An 18,792-nucleotide genomic window follows, 5' to 3' on the forward strand; every position below is an offset into this window, starting at 1 on the left:
CTGAGCCCTCTAGGAAACGCTCGCAGCTCTTAACACCCAAAGTTTTTCTCGACCTTCTTAATTTCTGGGTTTTTTTTTCCTTCTTCTGTCTTGTTTTTTGTTTTTTTGTGTGTTTTGTTTTTTTTTAAATTAATTTATTTATAGATATATTTAAAAAAAGCAATAGTCCTTTGGTCCCTAAACTCTAAGGAATGATATGACTCTGAAACAAGTAATCCTATGTCCCTGTGCCAGTGACGAGCAGGGGGAAGCGCATGTCCCGCCACCCTGCTCCATGGGATATATATATATATATACTTATTTATATATATCTTCTATAAGTCCAACATCCTTTGATCCTTTTTTTTTCCCCGAGGTGGGGAAAAAGAAAATCTTGCCATTTTTCTTTTTTTCCCAAACAAGCATCCTCCAGGTGAAGCGCCCGAGGCTGGTCCCATCCCACCGGCTTTGGTTTAAGAATCCGTTTGGAGCCTCTCTTCCTCATTTCTCCTGGGAAACCAGTAGCAGCAAATGAGTGCTTTAAAAAAAAACAACAAAGGTAGATCGTATCCCAGGTGCCTGGGGCCGTGGTCCGTTCTCCCAGCGAGGGATTCAGTGAGTCCCGGCGAGCGGCCAGCGGCAAATCTCAGCCCCGGTGCTGCATCGCTCTCCTCCTTCCTTGTCTTCCTCGCTCTCTTGTTCCCGTTAAGTAGCAAACAAGACTGGGTTGGGAAAAATTTCAAAAAAGAAAAGAAAAGCTACGACAAGAATGGCTCTCTTCTTTGCCGTTTTCTCCATCACCTCCTTCTCTTCTTCCTCCTCCTCTTCTTCCTCCTCCTCTTCCTCTGGGATGCGTTGCAAAGAGAGAGAGTTACGGGTTTGGATACTGCACTTGGGGAAGGGGAAAGTCGTCAGACACCGCGGGACGCCCAACCTGCAAAACAGCAAAGAGGCCGTTAGCCTGTGTCCTGGGGGATGGAGGGAAGGACAGACGGAGAGAGGGGTGGAGGGAAGGACCCAAATCCCAGTCTGAAACACACCCACAGACAGTCCTGGGCGCAGGGAGCCCCGCACACACTCGAGGACACTTTTTGGGGAGAAAACACAGGAGCTGCGATGCTTTAGGTGAGCCAAGCCTCACTGCCAGGCCACCCTGGACATCACAGGGGGGTGCAGCAGGGCCAGGCCTCCCCGTCCCCCTCTTTCTTACCTCTCTGCCGGGCCAGGGTGAGCAGGGGTCAGTAGGGTCTGTTGGCATCTTTCGGCCGCTTTAGCTGGACTTTTAGCCTCTTCATGCCGATCTGGAAGCCGTTCATGGCCTGAATGGCTGCCTGAGCGCTCGTCGGATTGTCAAAACTGACAAAACCTGGGGACGAGATGACAAAGGAGTTTGTCACCATAAACATCACAGGTTGCCGCTTTACTTCAACCAAGGCGTGGAAATCCCACGGGATGCTCCTGCGGACAGCCTCAGGTGGAGCCCCAGGTTGGGGGGCTGGGAGAGGGGGATGGTGGGGTAACGGCGCAGCCCTGGATTGCAGGGCACTGGGTGATGGGCTGATGGCATCTTTGGGGACACCAAGGTCTGCGCGGACACTGGGGTAAGAGGGTCTACAGGGACACTGGAATGGTCTCTGGGGACACTAAGGGGATGGGATTTGTAGGGACACTGGGGAGACAGGGTCTACCAAAGTGATGGGGACTGCAGGGACACCAAAGTGATGGGGTCTGTGGGCTCATGGGACAGCTGGGTGACAGGGTCTGCAAAGACACCAAGGTGATGGGGCCTCCAGAGACACTGGGTGACAGGGTCTATGGGGACACCAAGGTGACAAGATCTGTAGGGACATCAAGGTCTGCAGGTCTGTGGAGATACCAGGGTGACGGGGTCTGTGGGGACACCAGGGTGATGGGATTTGTGGGGCCACCAAGGTGACACAGGCTACAGGGACACTGTGGTGACAGGTCTGCAGGGCAGAGCATGCTGGTGGCAGCAGTGGCACTCAGCTGCATGAGCAGAGCAGATGTGGAGGTGGCAAGTGGTGACCAGCCCTCCCTGGCAGGCAGGTGCACTGGGCTGAGGACACAGGGAACAGCATAAGAGGGGACAACAGCAGGGTATGTCCTTCTGTCCTGGCATGGTGCAGGACAGAAAACTGCCCTTTGGCCCTGGGATGGACAGCTGCGTTGCTCCAGCCACCATGCGGCTTCAGTCACCCGTCGGTGCTGCCCGAGCTGGATCCCTGACCTGGGACATCAGGGAGAGCCGGACCCCTGAACTGGGACATCAGGGAGAGCCGGACCACCGAGTAGGGGACATTGGGGAGAGCCAGACCCCTGAGCTGGGGACCAGGGAGAGCCAGACCCTCAAGCTGGAACGTCGGGGAGAGATTGACCCCTGAGCTGGGACGTCAGGGAGAGCTGGACCTCCAAGCTGGGGATGTTGGGGAGAGCCAGACGCCTGAGCTGGGGACACTGGGGAGAGCTGGACCCCCGAGGTGGGACATTGAGGAGGGCTGAACTCCCGAGCTGGGACAGCAGGGAGAGCTGCACACCAGGACTTACCAAAGCATTTACTCTGGTTGGTGGCACGGTCCACAAAGACTTTGGCAGAGATGACATTGCCGAAAGGCAAGAACATCTGCGTGAGCTCCGCGTCCCCGAACTCCTGGGGCAGGTGATAAATAAACAGGTTACAGCCTTCGGGACCTGGGTGACACACAAAGGACAGCCACACGTCAGCCGCGAGGTGGGGGTCACCCTGGGGGGGGGAGCGAGGAGCCGCCGGCCCCGTGGCGGGGTGCCCCCCACAACCCCTCACCTTCTCGCTGCTGCTGCGGGATGATGGGCGCTTGCTGGGGAAAGGCTTGGCTGATGGGTGCGTAGGCGGTAGGATACGCTGCTGGAAGAGAGAAACGTGGAGCTGAGACCCCAGCACCCACCCTGCTCCCACCACAGCCCTGGGAAGGGCTGGGGACAGGGATGTCCCCTGCTGCTGCCCTCAATGGAAGTGGCTCTCCTGCCCCAGGGCTGCTGGCTCTGCCCTTCCCACCCCTGCCAGCATGGTCCCAGTCTCCTGGCACGCCCAGGATGCAGGAATGGCTCTCCCAGGTGGGACGATGGTGGCAGCAGTAATACGACCTCAAGGTTGAGGAATGCCAGCACTTTTGGTTGAAAAAAAAAAACAATTGGGGGTCCAAAACTTCATTTTCTGTTGAAAATCTGAACACCTCTGTTAGTGCTCCTAATTAAATAACTGCCGGGCTCAATGTATTTCCCCAGGATGCTTTGACTCCCTTCTCTCTGCGTCCCATCTCCCCAGCCATTGGATTCAGCCACGCGATGAACATCCAAGGATTTTTGATGTCTTGGTACCTCCACAGCCATCTCTACAAGCAGGTTGGGCATGTCAGCAGGATCCAGCATGGAGCCCGCTCTCCATCACCGCCCAAACCTCACTCCCTCTCCTGGGTACTGCCGCCAGTTCTCCCCCACGGAGTTATCTCAGCCCAGTGGGCATTAAAACTCACTTTCCTCCATCCAAAATATGCACGGAGGGCCATGCTGGGAGTGCATCCACATTGCTGAGGACGAGGGGACGGCGCTCTGCATCACTGTCACCCCCATCGCTGCTCCAGAGCTCCTGCCAGGGTACGGCACCCCGTGCTCACCACATTAATCCGTGCCCGTCACATTAATCCATGCCCAAGCACGCTGCCCCAGTTCTGTGGTTCAACCCCAAGGTGACATTCACCCCACAAAAATAAGGGTGAGGAGCAAAGAGGGGAGAGAGGGAAGAAGTGCAAAGCAAAGTCTGAGACCTGCATAGTGCTGCATGCCTGCGTAGGCTTGCTGGAGGGGATCTGCCACCGTGGGGCTTTGAGCTGGGAAGAGAAAAGAAGGGAGAAAGAAGAGAGAATAAGCAAGAGAAACCCAGGGATGAGCAGCTCCTGTGGGAGAGGGCTCTTGGCCAAGCACTGCCACGGAGGGGCAGAGCTGCTCCCTGCCATGTCACAGGAGCCGAGAGCATCGCCATGCTCACAAAGGCGGCGATGCCACGGGAGGAGGAATTTCAGTGGGGATTGGTGCATATCTGGTTCATCTGGCATGTTCCCGGGGTGGGGAGCACCCCCGGGAGCCTGCCGCGTGAGCTGAGCACGCATCCCCAGCCCTGGGGGAACGTGGCGGATCCCCCCCGCCAGGCTGTGAGGACAGTTACCTGGGTAGGGGTGGATGCCGTTGGTGTAGATGGTCTCTGAGGTGGGCTGCCCGTTGGTCTGCGGCGGCAGCGGGCTGAAGCCATTCACCCCAATCGGCGTGGCAATGCTGGGCACGGGCGCCGTGCTGATGCCAGGGGGGGTGCTCGTACCTGTGGGAGGGAGGTGTCAGCGCCGGCATCCCCCCCCCCCGAGGATGTCAAGCAGGGTGGGGGGTAAATGGAGGGGGGTTGTACCTGAAGAGGGAGTGAGAGGGGCGGCCACCAGCCCACTGACGTTGAAGGCGGCCATTTGCTGCATTTGGGCAGCGGCAATGGCAGCCATGGGGTTCAGGCAGGTCCCCTGCGCAGCCGCCATCAGGGCCGCCTGCTGCTGCATGATCTTAAGGAAAGAAAGGGGGGAAAAGGGGAAAGCGAGCGAGAGGCAGAGAGAAGGGGGAAGCAGGGGAGGATAAATTAGCATCCCCCCTTTGCACCTGCACACGGGGGCTGAGAAGGATAAATGCCACCCGCTGCTGGACCCAGGGACAGGAGGAGGTCTAGGTGACGCTAAAAACCGTGATATATGGGACCGCTGCGGCCTACAGCCATGCCACCCTCACCTGGAGGGATGAAGCCCTCTGTTGTGCCCCTAAATGATGATACACCAACCCTGACGGGCATCCGCACCCACTGGCGCTGGTACAATCCCACGCAGGCTTTCACGGGCAAAACCACGCCTCCCCCCCCACTGTGGGGCTCCCCAAAAATCCCCAGGTCCCGGCCAGCACCAGCTCCTACCGCTTGCGTATAGGCCCCGTAGGCGCCAAACTGGATGGTCATGGGGTTGAAGATGCCCAGCTGCCCCGCCATCTGATGCATTCGCCGCAGGGTCCTCTCCTTATCCGTGTCCGCAAACTTCACCACCAGGCTGGACGAGGCACCCTGAGACGGGGGGAAGATAGGGCTGATGGCGGGACCCCAGCAATGCCCCTGAAATGTCTCCCTGCTCTGGGGAGGGACTCGCTGGCTCACAGCGGCTGCAGCATCCTCAGCCCCAGGGATGCTGCCCGGCTTGGAAGCAGCAGCCAGCAATCGATGCAAGGTTTAATTATAGCCAGCTTTTCTCCCCAGCGGCAGCTCCCTGACCTCTGCTTCCTTTTTCCCCTTCCTTGTTCACAGTTTTGAACTTCGGCATTAATTAAACAGCCCCTTTCTCCAGCGCAGAGGGAATTAGCCCCGTGTGCCCACCCCTGGGCTCAGCGCCCAGGCAGGGATGAACCTTGGGGTGATCCAGCCAACAAATTGCCGGTCCATGGGATTTTGATCCAATTAGATAGAGGATCAAATTAGCCGATGATTGGATTATGCAGGCAGCATGGGGCCAAACAGGGCAGGGCAGGAGCCTGGCACTTACCGGCATGGTTTGGCTGCCGTGCAGGCTGTTGATGGCAGCCTGCGCCTCCGCGTGGCTGCCGTATTTCACAAAGGCACAACCTAAGGGCAGAGAGGGTACAAGGGAGGGGTCGGATTCAGCCGCTGTGGGAGCCAGTGCTGCCCGGCTAGCTGCTCCCACCCTCCATGGGTCCCAGCAGCCCACGGGGTGCTCATCCCACTCCCCAAAGGCCCACCTTTGCTGGTTCCATCGGGCCCTCGGAGGATGGTGCACTCCTCAATCTGGCCGAAGGGTTCGAAGAGGCGCCGGACATCGTCCTCACTCTGCTGCTTCCCCAGCATGCCCACAAAGAGCTTCCTGTCTTCTAAAAACAAAATCAAGCCTGTTGGAGAGTGGGATGCCACTCACCATCCCATCCCCTCATCCATGGTTTGCAAATGGCACATGGAGAGGCAAGAGCCAGGTGAAGGTGATGCTGGAGCCTGGGGAGGGAGCGATGCCAATCCAGCCACGAAGACACAGGGTTTATCACCTCCATCCTACAAAACGCTCAGCTTGGGAAAACCTCTCCTGCAGGGAAATTGCCTAGGGGCAAAGCTGGGACCAGAGCTGGGGCTTTTCCCAGGGATGGAGGAGCCAGCTCCCACGGCACCGATGCGGGATGCGGCTGGGAAACAAAGAGAGCCCGCAAAACAGCGGCGATTGCCTTCATACGACTGACTCACAGAATAACCCACAGCCTCTGGCTGTGCCCAGGGGACATAAATAACCCAAACACGAGAGAAGGGAGAGTAAATAATGAGAATTTCATTATTATTACCAGCATCTGTCTTGCGCGGCCGCATGCTCCCGCCGCGCGCTAATGGCATTTGACAAAGAAAATAAGGTGCCCTGTCAAGAGCGTTGCCAGGGAAATAAATAAATAATGGCAGGAGACGATTAATGCTCTGTCCGTTAAGGTACCGCAAAAATTAGTTAAGGGAATAGGGCTCGTGTGTTGTCTAGTTAAACATAAACCATCTCCTGGCCAAGGCGGCTGGGGGGAGCAGGCTCAGCGGCCAAGCATCGCCTCCTGGGCAAGGGGGCCAGAGCCGGGCGCCTGAGCTCGCCCATCGATTTTTAATCCTTCACCAATTATGCTCGGTAAGTGGGTAATTTATTTGCTGGGTCCCTCCGGGATGTGCTGGGACCAGCTTGCGGCATGTTTAATAACATGTTTTGAATAGGGGGATATATACCCTGGCCATCCCACTGAGGGCAGGCGGCCCCATGCGAGCATCCCGCCCGCGTGTCCGAGCACGCCTACGCGCCCTGAGCTTGCTTGTGGCACCAGGAATGTCAGGGAGTTTTGATCAAATTCCTGCAATTTTGCCCAAATTATTGACTCAGCCTGGAAACACCATGGCCCCATGAGCTGCAAACCCCCACGGAGGATTTGGGAGGGGGCAGTGGTTTCTGTTTGAGAGGGGCTCGGGCCATGTGTGGCAAACTCCTGCACCCCGACTCTGCCTGGGTCCCCACAGACAGCTCCGGGTGGGTAATTACGTTGTTTGATAGATGAAGAGGCTGTCAGGGAGCAGCTGGCTAGCACTCTGCCCAGCATGATGTCAGGATGTTCACGGTATGACATCAGGATATTCATGGCATGACATCAGGACATTCATGACATGACATCAGGATGTTCCCCTCAAGCCGGACGGGCAAGGAGAGCCGAGATTGCATTTGCTCTGCACTCAGGTTTGGACACCACCGGCAAAGGCAGCTCCTTTTGTGGGTTTCTCTGCAAACAAACCTCTTCGCGGCAGCCCCCCTGATGCCACCGTGTCCTGTGTCACCCCCCCAGGTGGCCCTGCACCCTTCTGCCCACATGGGGCAGGTGTGGAAGGGGGGACCTACCTCCTCGGCCCTCGCTGTCGGCCGGCTTCACCTGGATGGGGCGGTTCATCTGCAACACACAAGTGGGAGCGGGCAGTCAGTGGCCATGCCGTGCCCCCCTCCAAACTCTTTTTGTGGGGAACAACAGGATTTGGCCCCAGCCTGGTGCAGGGGACCAGGGCGGGGAGCAGGGGAGGGACCTGCAAGAACAGAGCCAGGGTTTGTGGCCACGCCGAACCAGGGGTGCCGCAGGCGGAGGGCAATGCTACGGCCCCGGGGATGGGTACCTGGTGCCGCAGGCGCCTGCTGGGCCGCCAGTGCCAGCCTTGGCCGCCTGCCTGCTTTCCTCGACTGCAAAGGACTGCAGAGGCGGCAGCAGCGCCCGGCCGGCCCCGGCCCCTCCGGCAGCACTGCCACCACTCTCATTTTCCTGATTCTCACCCAATTTTGGCCTCCTCCCGTGAGTCGCCAACGTGTGTACCCACAAGCATGACACGCGTGTGCAGCAGGACACGCTGGGTCGGCACACACGTCCCTGGCCCGCTGCCCCAGGGAGCCATTTCTCCTCCTCTCTCCCCCTCCTTTTTCCCCTCTTTTAGCCGAAAAATGCTACAATTACGGCTGTTTCCATGGCAACAAGCATGCTTCCCCCGCGATGCTGCAGAGCCCGAGCCATGTGCTCGATGGGGTCGTCACGGCAACGGCGGGATGTCACGCATGACGGGGCGGATGTGTGCGCACACGTACACAGCTCGAGCACGAACTGGGACAGCCGCGCACACGCGTGCTGCTGTTGCACCCACGCGGGTGTGTACCTGCACCCTGGGGTTCCCCCTGCACACCCCTGGAGGGGGTCCCCAAATTTAGGGGCTGGGTGGGGGCAGCACCAGCCCCCTGCCCGGGGAGAGGAAGAGGATGGTTAAGGAAGAAGAGGAGGGAGGTTTCCACAGCAACCGCCTCATCTCCAGGGAAACGCAGGGAGAAATGTCAGCGCAGAGCCAGGGATGCTCCAGGGTGGGGACTGGGTCCCCAGGAGCTGTGGGGTGGCACTGAGGGACACGCGGCCACCCGGCTGCCCTTATGTCACCCATCGTGTCACCGGTCCCCCAAACATCCACCCCAAACCCTGCACTGGGGCAGGATCCAGCTCACTGCAAACCCCAGAGGCTGTGACAGCACAGAGACCCTCATCCCCCATATCCCTGCCATGTCCAGGAGGAGGGAACACCATTTTTGGGGGGAGCTGCCCCCCTTCCACCGACCCACTGGTCCCATTTACCAGCGCGATGGCCTTTGATGGAATAAATTTCCCGTGCCCACTGCTGTATGCTTAATGTAATAAACCCGGCGAGTATGATTTAGAATAACATTTACGGAGCCGCAGAGTGTCATTTTGATGTGTCTCCCGTCTCTGCTCGCTGGTTATTAAACTGTATTGATTCTCCAGGAGCAGATGATGTTTATAAATGTCACACCTCGGGGACTGGCTAACCTACCCCAGGGCTGCCACACCACGCCAGGAAAAAACTGCCCCAGTCTGTGGACACCCCTGAAAGGGGGTTTTGGCACCCCTGGCACCACCCCGTGCCCACCTCAGGGTGCTCAGTGCCCCCCTGTACCAGCTCCTGTGGCACAGGTGGACAGCATGGCCACCCAGACCTCCCCCTGTGCCCGGCTGTCCAGTGCCCACCTGTCTGTCTGTCCCCACAGCAGCCCTGCACCATGCCCTGCACCCACACAGTCACCCAGCCACCCACCTCTGCTCAACAGCCCTCCATCCATCCCCCGACACCCAAACAACCACCCAGTCATCTCCCCCTCCTCCTGACACCCACACAATCACCCATCCACCCACCTTCCCCCAAGATTCACCCACCAATTCACCCATCCATCCTCCAACACCCATGCCCATAACACTCATCTATCCCCATAGCACCCTTACATATCCCCAACACCCATCCATTCCTGTAACACCCATCCATCCACCCCCGATCCCCACCCATCCCTGTAGCACCCTTACACCAGCCCATCCATCCCCCATCTCCCTACCACCCACCTTTCCACCCCCATAGCACGCGATCATCCACCCACCCATCCATCCCCAACTCCCACCCATCTCCCCCCAAACCTCACACACCCCAAGGACACGCTGATGTACCCAGGATCACGGGAGACCCTGTCTGGGGTGTCCCAGCACCCACTAGTCCCATCACCTGTGGGTTCCCCACAGAGTCCCAGCTACAGCACCCCATGGCCAAACTCCCAGTGTGCTACAGCCCAAGGGGGTCATCACCAGTTGCTAAACCACCAGGCACTGTCCCCCATCCAAATTCGGAGTGCCCCAACAGCCTGGGCACTGGGGAGAGCCAGCCCACAGTGAATCCCTGCCACGGGACCTGCCCCGTGGGACAGGGTCACCTCTGGCCCTTGCGCCTTCCTCGGTGTCACCCTCCTTCTCCTCCTCATGCCCACCAACCGGAGGGTCCGGTGGGCCACCATGCATCCGAATGAGCCAAGACAGAGGCGCCGGGTGACGCTGGAGCAGCATGTGCCCATGGGAGCCTGGTGCCCACGTCACCCTGGGGGTCGCCAGGCAGCCAACACCTGGTACACAGGGAGACGGATGCTTGGGTGCCAGCAGCCACCCATTACAGTAACACCCTGCCAGAGCCCTGGGGGCGAACTCACAGCGAGGGGACACAGCCAGCCTGGGGACAGTCACACCACCGCACAGGCACACAACCATCCTAGCACACCCCCACGCACAACCACGCATCCCCTACAGCTGCACTCCTGCTCCTGCACACCCCTATGCACAACCGCAGACCCACACACAGCATCCTCCGTGCACACCCACCCACAGCTGCATGCTTGCCCCAGCATCCCCCTGCACAACCGTACAGCTACACAGACGCACGCTTGCATCCACGCACAACCGTACATCTGTCCTAGCACGACTGCACACCCACGTGCAGCCGCACACCTACCCCAGCCCAGCCCCATGTACACCCACACACGACACTCCCTACACCCACACACCCCAAGCCCAGAGTCCTCATGAGCACCCACCCACCCACAGCCGCACATCCGCACAACACCCACAGCACCCTCCCCGCAGCTGTGGACCCCTCACAACCATGGGCACACACCCCAGGGTGCACAGCTGGCACCACCATCCATGCCAGGCAGGGACACAACACCCCTTGCCTCATTTTTCCCCATTGCAGCAGTGGGACCCACAGTGGGACCCCTGGCAGCCCTCTGTGGACACATGGACACCAAGTGCTGGCCACCACCCCTAGACGGCCACGGCTATCCCCCAGCAGCACCCACACCCCATCCCTACCACCACCCATGCACACCTGAGCCCTGTGCACACCCGGCCAGCCCCCCCACCGGGCACCCACAATGTGGGAGCCCATGCAACACCTGTAGGCACACGCGCACTCTCTGCTCCCTGCTCACACCCAGTGTGCGCACACACACACGTGCATCCACTTACACACCCACCACTGCCACCTCCCAGGCCCACATACACCGACACCCCACCATCATGCACACAATCGCTGGGTGCAAAGACACCCTTAGCACCTGCTTACACACACACACACAGACACACACAGCCACCGACACATTTGCACACCCACCATCCCTGGGTGTAACCATTCCCAACCAACACCCACTTGCGCACACCCCAGGGGCAAAACTGTATCCCCACAACGCACGTGCACCCCCACACCATCTGCGAGTGCAACACCCCCGCGAGCACATCCCCTTGTACACCTGCAACCACACACAAAGAGCACCAACATGCACACACACAAACCCAGGGTGGAAAACTACACGCTCCAGCCAACACACAAACCCATTCCTGGGTGCAGATACACCCTCCTCACCAACACAGGCATGCACACACACTCCATCCCTGCCTGCAGATACAGCCTGCTCACCACCACCACCACACACCATTCCTGGGTGCAGATACACCCTCCTCACGAACACCCCCCTGCCAACACCCTCCCCATCCCTGGATGCAGATACACCCTCCTCATCAACACACACACGCTCACAACCCCCATCCCTGCATGCAAATACACCCTCATCACCAACAACCACCCTGCCAACACATGCACCCCATCCCTGGGTGCAGATGCACCCTCCTCACCAACACCCACACTCGCAGACAGCATCGCTGGGTGCAGATACATCCTGCTCACCAATACCCCCTCAACCCTGGGAGCAGATACACCCATCTCACCCACCCAGGCATGCACACACCCCATCTCTGCGTGCAAATACACCCTCCTCACCAACACCCCCCTGCCAACACCCCATCCCCATCCTTGGGAGCAGATACACCCCGCTCACCATCACCGCCCTCATCCCTGCGTGCAAATACCCCCCCGGGTGCAGACACCCCCCTTCCTGGGTGCAAGCACCCCCCACTCCGAAGCACCCCCACTCCGCGGGTGCGGATGCCCCAGCGCACGCAGACGCTCCCGGGCCGGGCCGGGCCGAGCCGAGCCGAGCCGAGCCGAGCCGGCGGCAGACAAAGGCGGGGCCCTACCTCGATGCAGAGGATCTTGGACCCGGCGGGCACCCACAATACGGGCGGCCGCGGCCCGGGCGCCGGCACCTGCGGCAGCTGCATGGCCCGGCCCGGCCCGGCCCGGCTCGGCTCGGCTCGGCTCGGCTCGGCTCGGGCCAGCCCGACCCGGCTCCACCCGAGGCGGCTCGGCTCGGTCCGGCCCGATTCGGCTCGGCTCGGCTGGGCTCGCGCAGCGGCGCGCGAGAGGCGGGGCGGGGGGCGGGGCAGCCGCAGCCCCGCCGAGCCGGGCCGAGCCGGGCCGGGCCGAGCCGAGGGGCGGGGCTGCGAGGGGGAGACGCCCCCTCCGCCGCCTGGACACGCCCCCGCGCCGCGCCGGGGGCGGGGCCTGGCCGGGGCGGGGGGACGCGGGGGCGCGGGGCGCGGGGGTGCGAGCACAGGCACAGGGGGTGCGCACAGCCGTAGGGGTGTGCGCAGGTACAGGGGTGTGTGTACAAGCAGAGAGGGGTGTGCGCAGCTATAGGGGGTGTGCACAAGCACGGCGGGGTGTGCACAGGTACAGGGGTGTGTGCACAGGCACACACAGGCGTGCACAAGCAGAGGGGGGTGTGCACAAGCACGGTGGGGTGTGCACAGGTACGGGGGGGGTGTGCAAGCACACGGATGTGCACAGCAGAGAGGGGTGTGCACAGCTATAGGGGCTGTGCACAAGAACAGAGGGGTGTGCACAGGCACACGGGGGTGTGTATACAAGCACACACAGGTGTGCACAAGCACAGAGAGGTGTGCACAGGCACAGGGGTGTGAGTATGAGCACACACAGACGTGCAGAAGCACAGAGGAGTGTGCATGAGCACAGGGGTGTGTGTACAAGCACACAGGTGTGAGCAGGCACATGGGTGTAAACACAAGCACCAAGTGTTGTGCACAGCTACAGGGAGGTGTGCACAAGCATAGGGGTGCATGTACAAGCACACAGGGGTGTGCACAGCTACAGGGGCGTGTGCACAAGCATAGAAGGGCGTGCCTAGGCACAGACGGGCGAGCACACGGAGGTGTGAGCACAAGCACAGGGGTGTGCGCACACAGACGTCTGCCCAGACGCAGCTGTGCGCCCCGGCGGATGCACATCCACGCACCACTGTGTGCACACTTGCACACAGTGGTGTGCACAGACATGTGCCCACGCAGGGGCACATGCCCAAACGCCCACATGCAAGCGTGTGCTTACACGCGCATGCCTGTGCTCGCCCTGTGCTGGGGTGTGGGGTGAGAAGTGAGCAGCTACAGCAGCCGTACACCTCGCACACATGCGTGTACACTCATGGGTGTGTGTGATAAGGGGACACAGGCAAGCCCATGCCTCACAGGCAGGGCCTGACCCCACATCTCCTTGAGGCTGCCAAAGTGGGCTGTTAACTCTTAAACCTACTGATGCACAGCACCACTGGCGACAGCGTGGCTCAGGAAGCCACGTCCCCGCGAACCTCGTCCCCCTCCGTCAGCTCCGCGCACTCGAGGCAGGGATTGATATTCATGGGCCCCAGTGCTTTCCCCAGCCAACCGGCGGCCCTATTGATTTTTATTTAGGCGAATAATTAAATATTTATTTTCACTTTGTTAAGCTCGGGAGGTCGGAGCCCACAGAAAGCACAACAGCATGCGGGCGGCAGGAAAATCAATGCCTCGGTTTGCGGCCACTGGAGTGGCTCCTGCGCCTACGCCCTGGGCAGGTGTCACCGTCCCCCCCTGCCAGCTCACCCCAACCCCCAGGTGTCACTTACCCCCGGCAGTGTCTTCTGCTCGTGCAGGGCGCTCTGCGCCTTCAGGGCCGAGTCGCGGGCGCAGTAGGTGAGGAAGGCACAGCCTGCAGAGATGGGGAGATGGGGTCAGTGTCCGTCCCGGCATTGCCGCAAAGTCCTGGGCACGCAGAGAGCCGACAGCACGGTTAATACAGCGCTGGGGTGTCTCAGCTGGAACCCAGCACCCTGGCACCCTGGCACCCTGACATCCAGCACCCTGGCACCGTGGCATCCAGGACCCCAGCACCCTGGCACCCAGGGGGGCACCGTCACCAGCAGGGCCAGAGCTTAGCCCCGAAACGGGGTGGGAGATGTTGATACAAAAGCGATGGAGCAGTGGGATGACGGAAGGAGCAAGGCAAGAGCAGGCAGCAAGTCTGGCAGCAGCGCTCTGGCTCCAGGCTCCAGGGAAAGCCACAGCTGAAGCCCTCCGGGAAGCAGATCTTCAGGCATCGAGGCCGCACATCCCAGCTTGCCGTCACGCTTCTCCTGGTCCCGAGCATCCTCCTTGGTATGAGACTCGTGTGGTGAAGGCGCTCTGGCTCCTCCGACATCACAGCGCTTTGGGAATCGGCAATACGCCTGGGGCGAGGTTTTCCCACGCTGACTCACGCTGCCGAGCCGCTCACTCGCCCGGAGCTGGCGGCAACTAGCGAGCCCCAGGGACGAGGTCCAGTCCTCTCCCCTCCATCTCTCCTGTTCCCGCGGGAGCATCCCAGGTCCCCATGCCGCCACCATGCTGCTCCCTCCCCAAGGGCTCCCCCCTGATTTGCTGAGGTCACATCCAAAAGCATCTGAAAGTGATATTAAAACAGCAGCAAAACAGTTTCCCTTCAACAAAGTAAATATTTAATGGATAAAATTGACATTGATGCATTTTTAATATTGGCACAATTAAATCCGCCAGCTGATTAAGTATTAATAACTCTTAATAAGTACAATCAGCGTGCCTGGGAGGAGAGGGAGCGCGGCAGCAGGGCGGGGGGACACTGAGGGATGGGGTCCCTTGCCTGCCTTGTTGGGGACAAGATATTGGGGACATCTGCCCTCACAGGGAGCAAGGAGAGATCCTCCCAGTTAAATATCAGCCCCGCTGCGGGTGGAAAGGGAAGGTCAGTGCAGTGGCTCACGTCAGTCCTGGTGCCATTTCCAGTGTTTACCATCTGTAATCAAGTTGGCTTCCTCCTCTCTGCTCTTTTTTCCCCCTTTTTTTTTCCCTGCAGGCTACGATGTGGATGGTGCCTGGGCATTCCAGAGAAGTTCGGAGGGCTGGAGTGGGAGTGATCCTGCTCCGGAGGCTCACCAGGAGGAAAGATGCCATTTAAATTAGAGGAGTGTCCATCTCAATTAAATCTCATGTCTGGGCCACAGTGGCTGAAGCCCGCGCTGGAGGAAGCGCTGGAGGGCCCAGCAAGGTGTGAATCCCATTGTTCAGGGCATGCGACGCAGCTTCAGAGGCACCTGGAGACATTTTGAAGGCCGCAGTGCTGAGAACGAAGGAGTCCGGGCAGCCGCCCCATGGCCAAAGGGAACAAACGTGGTGGCATCCACAAGTGTCAAGTTTCGGCTTCCCAGAAAGTCCCAGTGAAGCGGGCGCTGCCCACGGCACAGGGGCTCAGCAGCAGCGTACAGAGGAGCGCAAGAACCCATCCAGGAGACACCCAGGGTACCCACTCCAGCACTGCAGACCCCCAGCTCATGGGTGGTGGGGTTCCATAAAGAACTTAGTGGTGCACGCATGAGCCCCTCAGTGCACCACTGTTTGGGATGCTGGGTGCTCTGCGCCCCGTGCCAAGATGCCAGCCGGGCCGTCAGCAATCCCGGTCCTGCCAGGTCACAGAGGCCTAGGGCACGGCACAGGCAGGGGGCAGGCAGGTGGGTGCCCCCATCTGTGGTGGGTGCCTGTATCCCAGCTGGGTGCCTCCATCCCAGGGGTGCTCCAGCTCCAGGGGTGCCCAAACCTCACATGGGTGCTCCGATGCCAGACAGGTGCCACCAACCCAGGCGGGTGCCCTAAACATTGCTGGGGTGCTCCCAGCCCTGGGGTGCTCTGACCCCAGGGATGCCTCCGAGCTGGATGGCAGCTCCCCTAACCCCGGGTGGGTGCACCCACCTCAGGTGGGTGTCCCCAACCCAGGGGTGCATCCACCTTAGACGGGTGCCCCCACCTCAGGGGTACCTTCACCTCAGGGGTACCCCTACCTCAGGGGTGCCCCATACTGGAGTGACCCATACCAGGGTGACTCATACTGGGGTGCCTCCACCTCAGGGGTACCTTCACATCAGAAGTCCCCCATATTGGGGTGCCCCATACTGGGGGCAGGTGACACGTACTGGGATATCTCCACCTGAGGGGTGCCCCCACCTCAGGGGTACACCATACTGGGGTATCTCCACCTCAGGGGTACCCCATACCAGAGTGGCTCACATCAGGTGTACCTCCACCTCAGGGTGCTCCACCTCAAGGCTGCCCCCAACTCAGGGGTACCTTCATGTGAGGGGTGTATGGGGCACCCCACCTCATGGGTACCTCCAGACCAAGGCTACCTCCACCTCAGGGGTCTCTCAGCTCAGGGGTGCCCCGTATTTGCATGCCCCACCTCAGAGTTGCCACACCTCAGAGTGTCCTACATCAGGGGTACCTCCATCTCAGGTCTACCCCCACCTCAGGGGTGCCCCCACCTCAGAGCTGCCCCGTACCAGGGTGCCCCATCTCACGGGTACCTCCAGATGAGGAGTGCCCCACCTCAGGGGTACCTCACCTCAGGGGTGCTCCATACTCGGGTGCCTCACCTCAGGGTGTCCCACCTCAGGGGTGGGGTGCCTTCACCTCAGGGCATCCCACCTCAGGGGTACCTCACCTCAGGGGTGCCCCATACTGGGCTGCTACCTCATGGCATCCCACCTCAGGGTTTCCTACCGCAGGGGTGCCTTCACCTCAGGGGTGCCCCATACCTGGCTGCCCCACCTCAGGGCGTCCCACCTCAGGGGTACCCCCACCTCAGGGGTACCCCCACCTCAGGGCGTCCCACCTCAGGACGCCCCGCCTGGTTGCGCCCCGCCGGCAGGCGCGGAGCCCCCCGTACCTTTGTGCATGCCGGTGAAGCGATCCTTGAGGACGGTGAGCTCGTAGATGCGGCCGAACTCCTCGAAGAGCGGCTTGAGGTCGCTCTCCTCCAGGTTACGCGGGATCTGCCCCACGAAGAGCTTGATGGCGTCGTGATCCTTCATGGCGATGGCGCCGGGCGGGCGGCTCAGCCCGTTCACCCGGCCGCTGTTCGCGGTGCTGAACGCCGCCCCCGCCTCCGCCGCCGCCGCCGCCGCCGCCGCCACGCCGCTGCCCGCCGCGGCCATGGCCCGCTCCGCCGCCGCCGCCGCCGCTGCGGGAGGCGCCCGCCGCCCCGCCCCGCCCCGCCCCGCCCCGCTCGGCGCCGCTCGGAACCGTTCGGAACCGTTCGGAACCGCTCGGCTCGGCCCGGGCCTCTCCGCTCACAACATCCCCCCCCCCACTCCCCACTCGCGCGCGCGGCCGCCAGCGGGCTGGTGACGTCAGCCTGCCGGCCCCGGCGAGACGCAAGGTATTAGCATAATGAGGGAGCGGCGGCCAATCAGGAGGGGCGGCTGGCAGCGGGCGCTGGGTACCCCGGCTCCGCCCACTACTGCCGGGCTGACCCCGAACCCCTTCATCCCCATCCCCGTCACCCTCGTCACCCCCCTCACCTCCCCCGTCACCCCCCGTCACCCCTCGTCCACGCTCATCACCCCCCCGTCACCCCCGTCACCCCGAGGCAGGGCTGCCAAACGGGCTGAGCAGCCTCCTCCCTTCACCCCTGTGGCCCTCAGTAGGTTTCAGAGTTAACAACCCACCCTTCCCCACCGGCCGCCACCTTAGAGGAGGATTTAAAGACACAGAAAAGGCTCAAAAAGGACAATTTTGGCACTTTGTTGCGTTTTTCACCTCGAGGGACCCCTCGGGGCTGCCCCAGATGGGGGGGGCGCCCCCTCCTGCACCCACCCTGAAAAATCTGTAATTAGACAGAACAGCTTCAATACCTGGTGCGGTCGTTAATTAATTAATCCCAGAGCAGCAGCTGGGCTGGGGGTGCCCAGCATCCCTGGCGTGCTGCCAGGCGTGTGGGGGTGTGCAAGCACGTGTGAGCGTGGGGAGGTGTGTGCAAGAGCATGCAAGCATGTGTGCAAGTGTGTGCATGTGTGTGCAAGCATGTGCTGCAAGTGTGTGCACATAGGTGCAAGGACACACACACGTGTGCAAGTACATGCAAGAGTGTGCACAAGCATATACAGATGCATGCCTGTGTTGCCAGCCTGTGCAATGGCATGCAAGCATGTGTGTGCGCACACGTGCATTCGCATGTGTGTACAAGTGCACATGTGTGCATGCATGTGCATGAGTGCATGTGTTTGCAAGCTCCCATATGCATGTGTGTGCACACATGTGCATGAGTGCACGTGTTTGCAAGCGCCCATATGCATGTGTGTGCATGCATGTGCATGGGTGCATATTTTTACAAGGACCCATATGCATCTGTGTGCAAGCATGTGCATGAGTACGCGTGTCTGCAAGCACCCATATGCATGCAAGCACGTGCACGTGGCTGCAAGTATGTGCATGGGCATGCAAACGTGCAAACATGTGCAAGTTTGTCCCCATAAAACCCAATGGACATGGACATTGCCCAGGGTGGGCACCCACGGGTGGGTTTCGGAGGCGCGGAGTGTAATCCTGCCGAAATCCGGGGGCTCGGCGGCTGTTCTTCACCACCGCCTGGGTTTATTTTTAAACCCGTTGGTCCCGAGTGATTCACACGCTGCCTGTTCTCCTCTGCTCCCCGGCAAGTTTTACACGACCAAAATAGATGTTCTGGAAGGAACGGGCCATGCGGCGAGACCGCAGCGGGGAAAAGCGGGGTGCTCCCTCCCCGCCGATGGGGATCCCCGCCTTTGCAAGGGTGAAAACATCGCCAAGCCTCCCCTGAGA

General features: G+C 60.5%; 1 protein-coding gene across 20 annotated transcripts; it reads right to left on the bottom strand.

The window, feature by feature from the left end:
* Window positions 1-1,217: 1,217 nt before the first annotated feature.
* Window positions 1,218-17,147, bottom strand: CELF6 (CUGBP Elav-like family member 6; the record flags this gene model as incomplete). Of its 20 annotated transcripts, none has more annotated exons than XM_082321387.1 (12): window positions 1,218-1,345; window positions 2,545-2,688; window positions 2,801-2,881; window positions 3,801-3,863; window positions 4,199-4,348; window positions 4,433-4,577; window positions 4,976-5,119; window positions 5,592-5,671; window positions 5,806-5,934; window positions 7,467-7,515; window positions 13,776-13,858; window positions 16,880-17,147. In XM_082321387.1, 12 exons carry the CDS (start codon window positions 17,145-17,147, stop codon window positions 1,218-1,220), a joined length of 1,464 nt encoding a protein of 487 aa, XP_082177513.1. The 20 variants fall into 20 exon arrangements, with proteins under 20 accessions (XP_082177513.1, XP_082177517.1, XP_082177515.1 ...); XM_082321391.1 differs by having other exon boundaries at window positions 2,605-2,688; window positions 4,433-4,574; window positions 5,806-5,931; window positions 16,880-17,024; XM_082321389.1 differs by having other exon boundaries at window positions 2,605-2,688; window positions 2,801-2,902; window positions 4,433-4,574; window positions 5,806-5,931; window positions 16,880-17,024.
* Window positions 17,148-18,792: the final 1,645 nt, after the last annotated feature.

The sequence above is a fragment of the Platalea leucorodia genome, assembly GCF_965183815.1.
Source record: "Platalea leucorodia genome assembly, chromosome: 9".
Taxonomy (NCBI): domain Eukaryota; kingdom Metazoa; phylum Chordata; class Aves; order Pelecaniformes; family Threskiornithidae; genus Platalea; species Platalea leucorodia.